At 44.9% G+C, this 15,306-nt stretch overlaps 1 protein-coding gene across 1 annotated transcript in view; it reads right to left on the bottom strand.

Moving 5' to 3' along the window:
- Nucleotides 1-9,792, bottom strand: part of SH3BGRL2 (SH3 domain binding glutamate rich protein like 2) — a 78,129-nt gene extending 68,337 nt beyond the window's left edge. The window contains exon 1 of the mRNA XM_068985514.1: nt 9,241-9,792. Within this exon, the coding sequence (XP_068841615.1) occupies nt 9,241-9,792 (552 nt within the window). The remainder of the gene's footprint in view (nt 1-9,240) is intronic.
- Between the last annotated feature and the right edge of the window lie 5,514 nt (nt 9,793-15,306).

Genomic DNA, 15,306 nt, shown 5'->3' with positions numbered 1-15,306 from the left:
GCTTGGGAACTAATATCCCACATGCTGCATGGCCAAAAAAAAGAAAATATTTGCCACAGTCCTGGTCCTGAGGCTATACTGGCAGAAAAATCCAGATAAACCTCTGAAGAGGACAGAAGGGAAATCACTGCTTTAAACTAGATGCTTAGCTGCTGCTGCTAAGTCGCTCCAGTCGTGTCCAACTCTGTGCGACCCCACAGGCGGCAGCCCACCAGGCTCCCCCGTCCCTGGGATTCTCCAGGCAAGAACACTGGAGTGGGTTGCCATTTCCTTCTCCAATGCATGAAAGTGAAAAGTGAAAGTGAGGTTGCTCAGTCGTATCCGACTCTTCATGACCCCATGGACTGCAGCCCACCAGGCTCCTCCATCCACAGGATTCTCCAGGCAAGAACACTGGAGTGGGTTGCCATTTCCTTCTCCAATGCATGAAAGTGAAAAGTGAAAGTGAAGTTGCTCAGTCGTATCCGACTCTTCGCGACCCCATGGGCTGCAGCCTACCAGGATCCTCCATCCATGGGATTTTCCAGGCAAGAGTACTGGAGTGGGGTGCCATCGCCTGCAGTTATCAATTTCCAATCTCCGACTCCCCCCATCCTTGCCCCCACCCCAGCCATCCCAACCACCAATGGTAAGTACCAAACTTGGCAATGGTAAGTACTGGTCCTTATTGGTTTATAAACACCAAACAGAAGAGTTCGATGACTTGTTGTTACAAGAGGACCCCAAAAGCCAAGTGTACATCATCAGAAGCAGAGGATTTCCCTCACAGGTTAACAAGCATTCACCATTTTACAGAAAGAATAAATTTTCAATAAATTTCTAATTTGGAAAGCTAAGCTCCTTCCCTACAAAATGCATAAACAAAATAATATAAAGTTGACCACAGAAAAATAACAAATACAGGAATGTGATTTAAATGATAACTTAAGTTTCTAACTAACCCTGCAGCTAAACTAACACCTATTAAAGCAGTCTGTACTGAAAAACAGATGAAACCTAAAAGGGTCCCCTTCTGAGTTTAGAGTTTGGGGGACAAATTTTTAAAAAATTAACATTTGGCAGCTAAACTAATAATTTCTTGATTCCATTTTTTCCAAATCCAAATTTCAAAAAAGTGTTTCAAACTTTCACATATAATCATTAAATCATAATAAATTTTTATGTTAAAAGTGGCACAGTGGATAGGAATTAGAAGCCCACACACCTCAATGAAGAGTAGCTCCCACTTACTGCAACTAAAGAGAGCTGTGCAAAAGCAACAAAGACCCAGTGCAGCAAAAAATAATTTTTTTCTTAAAATGACACATTCACTAAGAATCTTGTTGTTCAGTCACTCAGTTATGTCTGGCTCTTTGCAACGCTATGGATAGCAGCATGCCAGGCTTCCCTGTCCTTCACTATCTCCCAGAGCTTGCTCAAACTCATATCCATTGACTTGATGATGCCATCCAACCATCTCATCCTCTGTCAAACCCTTCTCTTTCTGCCCTCAGTCTTTCCCAGCATCAGAGTCTTTCCCAATGAGTCGGCTTTTTGCATCAAGTGGCCAAAATACTGGAACTTTACTTTAGCATCACTCCTTCCAATGAACATATTCAGGGTTGATTTCCTTTAGGATTGAGTGGTTTCAGCTCCTTGCTGTTCAAAGGACTCTCAAGACCCTTCTCCAGCATCACAGTTCAAATGCATTAATTCTTTGGTACTCAGCCTTCTTTATGGTCCAACTCACATCTGTATATGACTGCTGGAAAAACCATAGCTTTGACTATACAGACCTTTGTTGGCAAAGTGACATCCCTGCTTTTTAATATGTTGTCTAGGTTTGTCATAGCTAATCTAGATTTTTTCTACTCTGTTAGCCATTTCTAACTTTACTGACAAAAAAAAGCATGAAATTCATTTCAGAACTTTTTAAACGTGAAAAAAACTCTGAGGAAGAAATGTTCTTTAGTGGTAGTATCTCACTGCTTCCTGCAGAACTGTTGGGGTTTGTTTCACAACAGTTATTCTCTGCTGCTGCTGCTAAGTCGCTTCAGTCGCGTCTGACTCTGTGCAACCCCATAGACGGCAGCCCACCAGGCTCCCCCGTCCCTGGGATTCTCCAGGCAAGAATACTGGAGTGGGTTGCCATTTCCTTCTCCAAACCATGAAAGCAAAAAGTGAAAGGGAAGTCACTCAGTCGTGTCCGACTCTTCGCGACCCCATGGACTGCAGCCTACCAGGCTTCTCCATCCATGGGATTTTCCAGGCAAGAGTACTGGAGTGGGGTGCCATTGCCTTCTCCATTATTCTCTGGTTTTGATCAAAAAATTGAAAACCACAGAAAAAAGCAAGACAACTAGACTTACATTCCTGCGACGTGGAAACCACCTCATACTTTTATAAACAGCTGTCAAAATTGAGTTTCCTCAAATAGAATGGAATATTTATTTAAAGTGTCCTAATGCAAACAGATCTTTAAAAGTCCCTAATTTCGTAAAGGAGTCCATGCCCTTGATTATATTTACAAATTTAAAATATTACAGAACGGAAAAAAGATGTCAAATTTGGGAAATATTAGCATGACCTAGAAGAACTGAGGTCAGGTCTTCACTTGGGATGATGAAGAATCTCCCTCGCGAGCAATGGACCTTAGTGTATGCAGGGACTCAAATTGCATACCCTGCTGCTGACTCTGGGATTCAGGAAATTTGCCCGTAGTCTTCCCAATTAAAGTGCCATCAATCAGTACTTCTCGTTCAACCCTCAACTCGCATGCTGTTATGGGAACTGGATTGTGTCCCCCACAAAAGATGCTGAAGTCCTAGCCCATAGTACCTGGGATGTGGTCCTGGAAATAGGACCTCTGCAAATGATCAAGTCAAAATTAGGTAAAAGGGGAGGCTGAAGTTCAATATAAAAAGAGGAAATGTAGACAGAGACATACACACAAAGGGAATGCCATGCGGACATGAAGACAGATATAAGGGATAATCTACACACCAAGGAACACCAAAGACTTCCAGCAAACCATCAGAAGGTAGGCGAGAACCATGGCGCAGTCTCCTTCACAGCCCCTGGAAGGAAGCAATCAGACCAACACCCTGATCTTGACTTTCAGCTTTCAGCATTTTGAGACAAATGTCTGTTGCCTGAGCCCCACAGTTCTGGGTACTTCGGTAATGGCAGCCATAGAAAAACAACACACAAGTCTTTCCAGCCTGACATTCTCTTTCGACTTTGTCCCTGTGTTAGTCTGTTAGTCGCTCAGTCACGCCGGACTCTTTGTGACCCCATGCACTGCAGCCCACCAGGCTCCTCTGTCCACGGGATTTCCTTCTCCAGGGGATCTTCCCGACTCAGGGATCGAACCCAGGTCTCCTGCACTGCAGGCAGATTCTTTACCATCTGAGCTACGAGGGAAGCCTTATTTTTTTTTTCTTCTAATATTCTTATATGCTCCCACCAATTCCCTAAGGTCATTCCACACCTCCTGCCACCAAAGCCCTTCGGTAGTATTTCTTGTCGGGTACCAATGGCATTTTGCATGGGGCAGCTCTCTTGGCCGACTGTCCAGGACACTGCAGGATGTCAAGCATCCCTGGCACTTCCATTCCATCAAGGACATGATAGTGCCCACACTGCAGAAACTCGGCTCCAGAAGCTTTAGAGCCACCTGCCAGCCAGACTCTGACTCAAGGTCCCACCATCAACTGCAAATGATCTCAATCAGGTCAGTTACCTTCAGCCTCTCCACTTATAAGATGGGAATCAACCCTGCCAGGTGCCTCAGGATTGAATTAAAGATCCTAACAAGTCCAGGCTTACCCTCACCAGCTTTTTCTGGGATTAGAGTCACTTAAGAATTAATGCTCAGCCTGTTTTACATGGTCACATCCTGATTTACATTGGAACTCCTTTCGGAGGTTCCCTTCCACAAATAAAACCTCACAATACATCCTGTGGAGATGGAACAGATCTCTGCATGTTTCAAATAGTTATAAGTCAGGCAGAATAAAATGCCTTTCTAAGCTTAAAAGAGCAAGACAACTCTGAGCACAGTTCCGTTTCCCCTCCACTCCCAACCTCACTTGAAAACAGCGTTGCAGCTGTGGGCAAAGGTCCACATCTTCCAACTCTGCTTCCCATTTCTCTGTATCTTTTTCTCCCAGTGACTGTCCCCTCAACATCCAGCGATATACTACTGCTGTCTGGCTCATTTCACCTTGTCCCATGGAAACATCCCCCAGGCCAGCATCAGCTCTGTATTCTCTTCGGTGAAATGGTTTACAGTCCAAGTCTCTGAGCTGTGAGGCTTCAGCACTGACTTATGCCGTGAAGGCAGTCTGTGTCTGTTCTCCTGACCATGGTATACACCTAGCACATATCAGCACCTCACAGAGCCCGGTTGTTGTTCAGTCGCTCAGTCGTGTCTGACTCTGCGACCCCATGGACTGCAGCACGCCAGGCTTTCCTGTCTTTCACCATCTCCCAGAGTTTGCTCAAACTCATGTCCGTCGAGTCGGTGATGCCATCCAACCATCTCATCCTCTGTCATCACCTTCTCCTCTTGCCTTCAATCTTTCCCAGCATCAGGGTCTTTTCCAGCAAGTTGGCTCTTTGCATCAGGTGGCCAAAGTATTGGAGCTTCAGCATCAGTCCTTCCAATGAATATTCAGGGTTGATTTCCTTTAAAATTGACTGATTTGATCTCTTTGCAGTCCAAGGGACTCTCAAGAGTTTTCTCCAACACCACAGTTGGAAAGCATCAATTTTTTAGCACTCAGCCTTCTTTATGGTCCAACTCTCACATCCATACACGACTACTGGAAAAACTACATAGAACTTTGTTGGACAGAGCCTGGTACTCAGTTGGTTTTCAGTGATTAATATATGAATGCGTACATCAAGGCACGAATACACGCGGGGTCGAGTGAACACAGGAATGAACACATTCAGGAGTCAGGTGACCGGGACTCCATTTAACCCCCAGCTCAGCAACGACTGACATAAATGACCTCAGAACAGGTCACTTATTCTCTCAGCCGTATTTTCTTCTCTGTGACATGAGGCGGTTGGACTTCACGAGAAAATCTCTCTCGGTGTTCTGCCAGCCCCAACACCGGAGCCCAAGGACTGTAACGAAGACTGAAAAGCTTTCCTTCCTTTTGGAGAAATTTCAGTCAGGACAGGCAGGAAGGTAAAGAATCTTCTGAAATCACATGCTGGGGGTCCCTCCCCATCAGACCACACCTTCCTCCCTGGGGACAAAGGGTCCAGACAGCACATCAGCTGCAAATTTGGAAGACATCTCTGAGACGCTAAGCACTCCGGACGTTGTTATCATGGGCTTCCCTGGTGGCTCAGGAATAAAGAATCTGCCTGCAATGCATGAGACCCAGGTTCAATCCCAGGGTAGGAAGATCCCCTGGAGAAAGGAATGGCTACCCCACTCCAGTATTCTTGCCTGGAGAATCCCACGGACAGAGGCTGGTGGGCCACAGTCCTTGGGGTCACAGAGTCAGACACGACTGAGCAGCTAACACTTCACGGACTCAGAGTCTGCCCTGTCCTCAAGAGAGGTCCACAGGGAACCCTGCAGCCTGCCTCCTCCCATCTAAGGCGCCCCCTTTCCAGCCTGAACAAGGTGGGCTTGGGCACTCTCCCCTCGGTTCCAAATCCAAGTCGGTCCCTCTCTCCGCCATCTGCCTGAGGCTCCCACATGCATATTTTATGACTCCTGGCACATCTCCTCCTTATCTGACATCCTGCAACGCATCCCTCTGCTGCCTATTTCTATCTCTGTTAAGAATGTTCCCGAAAGAGGCATGTGTCCTTGGGTTGTACTTTATTACTGGTGGTTTCACCTTTCCTATCTTATCTCCGGCGTGATCCCTACCTGAATTCTTTGAGGACACAGAAACCACACCCTCTGCGCTCCTCCAATTCCCACAAGAATCCTTACACAGCTGGGCAAGCAGCAGACACTTAGAAAATGCTTGCTGACTGAATAAAATAATGAATCTGAAATAACGGGCTGATTTCAATGTTTTTCAATAGAAGACACACGTATATGTATGGCTGAGTCCCTTTGCCTACCACCTGAAACTCTCACAGCACCGATAATTGTCTATACTCCAATACAAAATTTTTTTAAAAGTCATGTTAATAATACATTTCCTGGATAAAGTTACCAAGATCACCCCTGCTGGGTATACAACCAAAATAAACGAAGACGTCTTAAAACAGCCCTTCTAGGACTACAGTATTTTCTTAGGACTGAAATAAAGTGCCCTTCACTATGATATGAATGACAGCTGGATAAGAAATCTGATTTTCAGGCAGCCACAGCATAATAATGTGGTATTGCTTTTATTTCTTATACAAGCAGATTTTACATTGAGCTGAGGAAGAGAAAAGGGCAATCACCTTTTGGTGTTAATTATTACAGTTACCACTGTTAGGTGCTGAAGCTGCAGAGTTCAGGGAAATCAGAACAAGATATGAGGGTTTTCCCTAAACAATTTATTTAAATCTACTGTGGACTGGGGCAGAGCATCTTTTCTGAAATTCCTGGGACTTATTTAGCCAAGTCTACTTCCAGTCACATTACTTCCGTGTGGTTTAATCAACTTCAGCTAAAACCAAACTGACTTAGGAATCAAAATATTCTTTCTCCCATGCACTTGCTGGTCATGGTTGGCCACTGGATAAAACAGAGCCAATGGTCAATACAACACTGCTGGAGGGAAAACCCTGCTATGCCCTCACAGTTGAATACAGCCTAATGCCATAAGCCCCAGGCAGCCTCTACTGCTCAGTAGCTGAGCTAAACAATTTCATTATCTCTCAGAAATCACTATTCTTGCATATAAGCAGAAACTTATCATTACCAAAAGTATCAATGATATATTAATTACAGAAAAACTGTGCAAGGATACAGGAGATAATATTACAAGTGGAGAGATTCAGTGACTGAGGACTGTCTGAGACCCAAAAAGATCAGGTACATTAAAACAGATAATTAGTGTTCATGGGCTGTACATATGGTACATGATAACAGAGTGTGTCTTCCAGCTCAAACCTTATCTTGTTAGAACACAAACTGGGTGGGGCAAGGAGGGAATCCCAGTAAAACACCAAAGGGAAAAAAAATTCACTTTGATACTAGCATGTATATTGCCAATGTGAAAGGAGTTGTTATGAGGATTTATCTGCATTTATCCAACTAATTAAGCCAAAGTACTTTAAAGCTAGAGTGGAATGCCGAGTTTTTCATCACAACTCTTCATTCTAATGATGAGAAATTCAGGCAGAGATGAGGTACTTCAACCAAGCTCATTCCGCTCATCAGAGCCTGCCTGGGTTCTCTCAGGTCTAGCTTCATGTGCAAAACACCCATCATTAAATTTAAAAGTTAAAAAGGCACATAGCTGACAGGCAATAAATATCTGTTAATGGAAATAAGTAAACAGATGCAGGGTTCCAGAACTCTCTTAATATACTACCTCCTGAAGGATAAGCCAAGTAATGACCTCAGAATTTTGACTCTGACTTGTCAAGGGCTTCCCTGGTGGTGCAGAGGTTAAAAGCATTTGCCTGCAATGTGGGAGACCTGGGTTTGATCCCTGGGATCGGGAAGATCCCCTGGAGAAGGAAACGGCAACCCACTCCAGGATTCTTGCCTGGAGAATCCCATGGATGGAGGACCTTGGTGGGCTATAGTCCACGGGTGGCAAAGAGTCGGACACGACTGAGCGACTTCACTTTGTCCAACATAGATAACATAGGTTTCTTAATATCAATACTATAAAGCATCCCTTCCCAGTCAATGAAATACTATTGCAATAGTTATGGAAGCATGCAAGTTGACGGTGAAACCAAAAGCTTTCTAGAACTTATGAAGGAGTGACTGTGAAAAAAGTCTATCCACAAACTCTATGGGTTCCCAAACACATGAAGTGTAGCTTCGGTGGAGCGGTGGAGGGATCTATAAAAGGCAGGTATGACTAAGCAGCCCCAGAGAGCAAGCAACACTGAAACTATCAGGGGTCTGGGGACCAGAACATCCCTGCATATAAAGATAAGCTGGAGTTTCCCACCTCCTGTTACTAATACAAAAGGGGGCCTTTTTTCTACCACAAGTTAATTCTTTTTAAAATAAAAAACTTCAGAGTTACATTGCAAACGACATTTTCTTCGATTCTCCATCGAATCTGCCTTCTGAAATAAATTTGGGGAAAACCTAGTTGAGTCTCCGGACAGGCAACCAAGTGGCCGGACTAAATTTGAAACAATCAATACCGCAGTTTTTGATGTATTTAACTCTATATCTCACTAGAGAGCCCCTGAAATCTACAGTTTAACTCAGCTAAAGGTAACCAAATCTTAATAATCATGTAAAACATACTGCTACATGTCTTACTCAGTGAGCTATTATTACTGAATTTTTCCTTAAAGTCTGACATCTAGCTATGTAACTTCTCCCTGAAAAAAAAAAGAAAAGAAAATTCGAGAACATCGGACCAAACAAAATAGCTTAAAATAATTAAACAGACCACAATTTACATAGCCCCAAGATGAAACTGAGCACATAGGGGAAGATGAACCAAACACACCATATTTACATATAGATGTAAACATATTTATAGCACCTAAGGCAAAAAATCAAAAACCCTGGCACAACAGGACAAACCTGGTTTACCGTTCTCTCTGCGCAGGTATAAAACTGAAGTAACGTGCTTGGCGGCGGGGCACAGAGGGTGGAGAGCAAGTTCCACTTAAACTTGTTCCATTCAGGAGCTAGGTGAGCAAACCAAGCAGCTTAACAAGCTCCCCTACCAAACGGAACCAGGCTGAAAGTCCCAAATCGGTCAAGCTCATCAAGGAAAGTGGGACCCCCCCGCCCCCCGCCCCCCGCCCCCCGCCCGAAGCTCTCTCACCACCCCTCTCCAAAATTCCCGAGCCTCCCAACTAGAGCCGGGGGCTTCCCGCCGAATCCATTTCCCGGTCTCCGTCTCGGACCATGCAGGGTGGGCATGTGGGCTGAGTCCGGGGTTCCCCCCCCAACACACACACACCCCGGCTCCCCGCCCCGTTCATTGTCGTCCGAGGGAGATGGATCACCTGCCGGGCGCGGGCTCCCGCCGCCCGCCGCGCCCAGACGCACAGGGGCGAGCGCCGCCCGCGTCCCGCGGGACCAGCGCCCCCTTTCCCGGCGGGACCCGACCCCCGCCCGCGGCCGGTCCCCTGCGTGCTTACCGCCACGAAGCCCGAGGAGGAGGCGAGGAACACGCGGATGACCATCCTCTCGCCGGGTCGGGACGGACCTTCTGCGCCCTCCGCGGGCTCCGGGCTGGCGGGGACGCGGAGGCAGAACTCGGCTGGGAGCCGCCGCCGCCGCCGCCGCTGCCCGACACAGCGCTCGCGTCTGGGGGAGTCGGCAGGGACCCGGAGCCCGCCCGGCCGCCCGGTCTGCAGATAAAAGCTCGGCGCTGCCCGACCGCCGGCCGAGGTAGGGAGGCGGGGCCGGGCCGGGGAGGGAGCCGGCTGCGGGGCGTGATGGGAGTTGTAGTCCGGGCCGCTCCTGGAGTGGCCGCCGCCGGGCTCCTTCCCGCCGCCGCGTCCCTGAGCCTGCGTCCCGGACGCGCGCAGGTGCCGCGAGGGCCACCCGAGGCCGCGGGGAGACGCTATGCCGGGGTGGCGAGGATCCTGGCGAGACGAGGCCGGGGAGAAAAGAAAGCTAGGCGAGGATAGCGTGGTTCGGTGTCCGAGCTGGGATTCTGTGTGTAGTGGTTTACTGGTTTGAAGCATTCCCCACACCCAGAAACATCAACAGACAACAGCGATGCTTCGGAGACCCATCGTCTCCGGGTGGCGCGTGGGGTGGGCTGGGCGGCTGGGAGGTGGCCGCGGTGGGGACGGGGTTGGGGGGCGCGGTGGGGCTGTGCGCTCCTGTTTTCCCAGCGGCTCAGCAAATTGCAGAAGGGTGATTCTTGGGGAATAAATACGAGGTTTTTTGTTTTGTTTTGTGTTTTCGGTAGACACTGAAAATTAGAAACCCAGGTGAGAGCACAACCGATATTTTATTTTTCTAGCGAAACTGTAATAATTGTTGTATGAAAAAAAAATCCCAAGCGAAATTAGAAATTTTATTTTTCTAGCGAAACTGTAATAATTGTTGTAGGAAAAAAAAAAAACAATCCCAAGCGAAATTAGAATCCTGCTAGTCATCGAGAATCAGGTCCCCGCCCGCCCCACCCCGATTCCCTACACAATGGCTTCGGCTCTGTGCACCTAATATTTACAGATTTGAGCCAAATCTGTGCCGTTTTCAGACCTGCTGCACATTCCAGCGCAGCCTCCCAGGAGGATGCTGTTAAAATAAAAAAGCTGTTAGGTAGTTTCTAATAGTTTAGGAATAGTTCTTCAGCAAGTGTTTTCTGTTTCGCAAAAGCGCAAGCCTCTAACAATTCCTGTAGAATGAACCAGTTTTCTCTGCAGTACTGTATTTACTGTCTTCCTTTCAGCAGGGGAGTTTTAGCAGAGTTCTGGGAACAATGTTAATTAACAGTTCTAGGAAGAAAGATTAGATGATGAGGTCTCTGGCTCTTTGGTAAAATTCTTGCATAAACATTGGACCATTTTGGTTTTGGAGCATTTGTTTTTTAGAGCGATTTTGATTACTTCACATGTATAACCCTCCCTATTATTTATCAAACGTCATGTCTGTAGTATTCCATTTTTTAATTTATTACGGTAACAGAAAAGACAATCCTAATGGGACTTTATTTCTTCTTACTATTAGACATTTTTAAATGTACATTTTGCTGGCTATAAATAATCTCTCTCTGCACATGTACTTTAATTTGGCTACCCTAAATGTAGAAATGAATGTTTATATCTTGAAAAATATTTTCTTAAAAGTAGATACTATATTTCCTGTATTGATGCAATTTTATAAAATCTAAATTTCTTCCATTTGGAATTATTCAGCTTTGAGGATATAGTTAAACTCAACAAATGAGAACTCCAAGCCTGTGCTCTGACAGGTACCAGAGTGCATGAAATGCTGAATAAGTCCTTTCCTCAGTCAGCAGAGTGTCTATTGACTGCAAAACAAAAAAGTCAGATACAGAAATAGCAATGAGACAAGACACACTGTACCAATAGAGTTGTGTGGATATAAAGAGAAAAGAGAGGGCAAAGATGGCCTTCTAGAAGAGACTTTAAAGATGAGTAGTATTTCTGCTAGCAGATGGAAGGGATACAGGATGGAATATTGGAGAAGGAAATGGCAACTCCCTCTAGTATTCTTGCTTAGAAAATCCTATGGGCTGGGGAGCCTGGCCAACTGCAGTCTATGGGGTCGCAAAGAGTGGGAGGCGACTGAGTTCACACATCCAGGATGGAATATACAGGGTCCATAGGAACAGCAAGAAGTTTGTTTTACTTCAAGAAGAAATGTCAGGGTTCTAATAGGGGACAGTGCTGAAAATACAGCTTCGGATGAATGCAGCCAGGGACTCTCACTAACTTGTCTACCCAACTCCTTGCCCTTTTCTGAAATCTGTTCTTCTGCTTTGATCTAAGAGATTTGGGGGGTGGGGGTCCCAACACCCTCCTGGTTCATAAAGCAAGACCCAAACTCCTGATATTTACCCTGAGCTGATTAGTCTCAGGGTAAGTATCTGAATCAAGAAAGGCCTGGCCACATGTCTGCCCGAAGAATTTAGAATGAAGACTAAGAAAGAGAAAGAACACTTGAACTTTAGCTTGTAACCTGAAAGGTCAGTGCTTTCAGAAGTCATTTTCCAACATGAGCACAAGAGATGCTAAGGGCGGTAGTCGGCAGGAAGAGAACAAAGCAGGTGTGTGGAAGATGACAGAGATGTTTCAGTGAGCTCTGATAATGCTTGAGCCCAGGGACCCTAAAACTCTGGCCTGTGTGTCAAATCCAGCTGGGTGTCTATTTTGTAAATAAAGTTTTATTAGAGCACATTACTTTTCCTATTGTCTCTGGCAGAGTGCCAGAAACCAGATAACTTGCAAAGCCTAGTACATTTACTCCGTAGTCCTTTACAAAGAAAGTTTGCCAGTCTCTTTATGGTTCAGCCTGTTCCTGATCTTTGCTCTGGAGGCCTGTGTAATATTCCTGTATCCATGTCATAAATCTGATCTGAGTCACCTCAAGTAGGGTTCTGTTTTTTTATAACCCTAGTTGCCTTAACTGAGAAGTTTGTTCTTAATTTGTAAGCATTCTGAGGAAGAGAAGCATACGATCAGAACTATACTTTGAGAAGATTATTCTGGTCCCAGCTCGCTCTGTTTTTAAATATCCTTGGTGAAGAAGGTTGTCTCCAGAGCTTGTATGTAGGACAAAGTGTCAGCAGTCCAGCAACCGACAGCAGCCAGGATGGAGCTGAGACCCAGAGAGTGACAGAGAGAGTAAAAAGCAATCTGGGATGTAATTTAAGTGTCCAAGATCAGCCCCAGGGTATCATAGCACAGAGAGGATTCGCTGCCGATCTGACAAGGCAGGTCTGCAAATATAGCAGGTGGCTGAAACTTAAAGACAACTCAGAAAATGGAGTAGGCCATTGGACACCACAGAAGGTGCTCCCGCATTGTCTAGGACTTGATGGTTTTTACAAGTCATGATAGACCATCTGGAGAATGTGGGTTTTTTCCTTAGTTTTATTGACATAGGATTGGCATATAACATTCTGTAAGTTTAAGGTGTATAATATCTCTTTTCCTGGCAGCTACACAATCCCGACCAGAATAGCCATGCAAAGCACTGAGAGTAAATACTGCTCGTATAGGGAGTCAGGCAGATGACGTAAATGACAGAGGTCGGATAGATCCAAGTGGACATATGTTCACCGTGAGGACCATAGGAAACTGGGCAGCACCGCTCAAAATACAGACTTTGGTCTAAGATATTCTGATCTTTTAATACTGACTTGATTTTCAAAAATGGAGCCAACCAAGCCAAAACCATCTGCAAGTCCAGTACAACCCTAACGTTCTCCTGGTTCTTCCAGTGTAAAGAAAGCGCCAAGCGTGGGGTTTGGAGCCCAGTAAATCCACAGGAACCACTGGGTATTATAATGGTGGTCTGTTATCATTGCTGACCTTTGGGAGAGCGCTTCCAGCAGGAGAGTGGAAGCAGAAGTTAAATGGCAGAGGCCGGAGCCCTGATGGCTAATGAGGCAGCGACCTGGTCTCTTCTAATTAGAGGATGAGGAGTAACGGGGTGAGTGACGAAGCTTGCAGGGGAGCCAGGGAGCAGAAACACTCTTCATTAAGGTTTCCTTACAGATTAAATGAAGAGCTCTTTGAAACAGTCTGGAGTCCCAACTGTCCAGATTTTATTTTTAGAGTAGAATTGCGTCTGATTGATAATTCTCTGTTGTCAGGGCTACCCTGTTCTTTTTTTTTTTTGCACACCATGTGGCAGGCGTGTGGGATCTTAGTTCCCTGACCAAGGATCAAATCTGTGTCCTCTGCATTAGAAGCACAGTCTTAACCCCTGGATCACCAGGGAAGTCAAGGATTGCCCTATTTTTAACAGCACTTAATCCAATACTATCTGGCTACCCCAAAATTTCACTTTTCAAGGAAAGTCGGTCACCACACCATGCCTGCCACAATCCGTGCCCCACTGCAGGCAGCAACTGCCGTGAATGCCGAGTGAGTGTATTTGGCTGTTAGTAGGCAATAGATTTGTGGGAGAGGAGGTTATAAGCCAAAGGGCAGGAGCAGGTCAGAGTGGTGAAAGAACCGGCTTGGCCATTGAGTCCGACCAGGATTGGTGTGTCACAGCTATATGACCTTCCTAAGGACCTTCCTAATGCAGGAGACCTGGGTTAGATCCTTGCCTGGAGAATTCCATGGACAGGGAAGGCTGGGGGCTACAGTCCATAGGGTTGCAAAGAGTCAGACATGACCGAGTGACTAATAACTAACTAAGGAAGGTTTATGTAACTTGCCAGTGTCTCCCCTTCTTCATTGTTGTTAGGGGACTTCCTGGAGAAGATTAAGGAAAGTGCTTTTCACACAGTGCCTGGGACATAGTTAGGACTCAGGAAGTATTAGCTGTTATGAATCATGCAAAGTAAATCAAGGAATGGCCTGTATTTACATAAAGCGTGTGAGTCCTATACATATTTCTGTCTTAAGTCTGTGATTTGAACTTGCTAAATAAAAAGAATCTGGTTCTTATAAGCCTCTTTGTATAGTGCCATGTTCCATTAAAGTGCTTAACAAAATCTTTTTGATGTTAATGAAGTTTAGAGGCCATGCTTAAGATAAAAGGAATATTAGAGAAATGAAGCAGGCATAGAGTCAAATCAGGCAGCTTGGATTTCATGAGAGAATTCATCCAGTGCTTTTATGTGGCTTCATCAGGCCCATTCTGTCTATTCTTAATAAAATAAAATCTTAATTAACAGAGTCATACTGAGCAATCCCTGAATTGGATGAAAGTTTCAGCCCTCATGTTTAGGAACTGGAGGTGAATCATAAAGCAAGGAATTAGGCTTGAAACCAACATTTAGGACATATTCTTTTTTTTTAAATTAAAGTACAGTTGATTTACAATGTGCTAGCTTCAGGTGTACAGCACAGTGATTCTGTTATTTATATATCTATATATAACTTATATATATATATACACGTGCACATATATTCTTTTTCGGATTCTCTTCTGTTAGAGGCTATTACAAAATATGGAGTATAGTTCCCTGTGCTATACAGTAGGTCCTTGTAGATTTATCTGTTTTATATATATATATATATATATATATATATATATATATATGTAATAGTGGGTATATGTTAATCCCAAACTCCTAATTTAACCTCCCCCACCTCTTTCCCCTTTGGTAACCATAAGTTTGTTTACCTGTCTATGAGTGTCTTTCTGTTTTGTGAATAAATTTGCTTGTATGTTTTGGGTTTTTTTTTAGATCCCACATATAAATGATATCATATGATATTGTCTGTCTCTTCTGGCTTACTTCACTTAGAATGATAATCTCTGGGTCCATCCATGTTGCTGCAAATGGCATTATTTCATTCTTTTTTATGACTGAGTAATATTCCATCCCATATGTATATATATATATATTTATATGTGTGTGTGTGTGTGTGTGTGTGTGTGTGTGTGTGTGCGCGCACCATATCTTCTTTATCCACTCATCTGTCAACGGACAGCTAGTTTGCTTCCATGTCCTGGCTGTTATAAATAGTGCTGCTAGAAAAATTAGGGTGCATGTACCTTTTTGAATCATAGTTTTCTCCAAGTATATGCCCAGGAGCTGT

The sequence above is a fragment of the Capricornis sumatraensis genome, chromosome 13 (genome assembly GCF_032405125.1).
Source record: "Capricornis sumatraensis isolate serow.1 chromosome 13, serow.2, whole genome shotgun sequence".
Lineage (NCBI taxonomy): Eukaryota > Metazoa > Chordata > Mammalia > Artiodactyla > Bovidae > Capricornis > Capricornis sumatraensis.
This window is presented reverse-complemented; position numbering and strand designations above follow the sequence as displayed.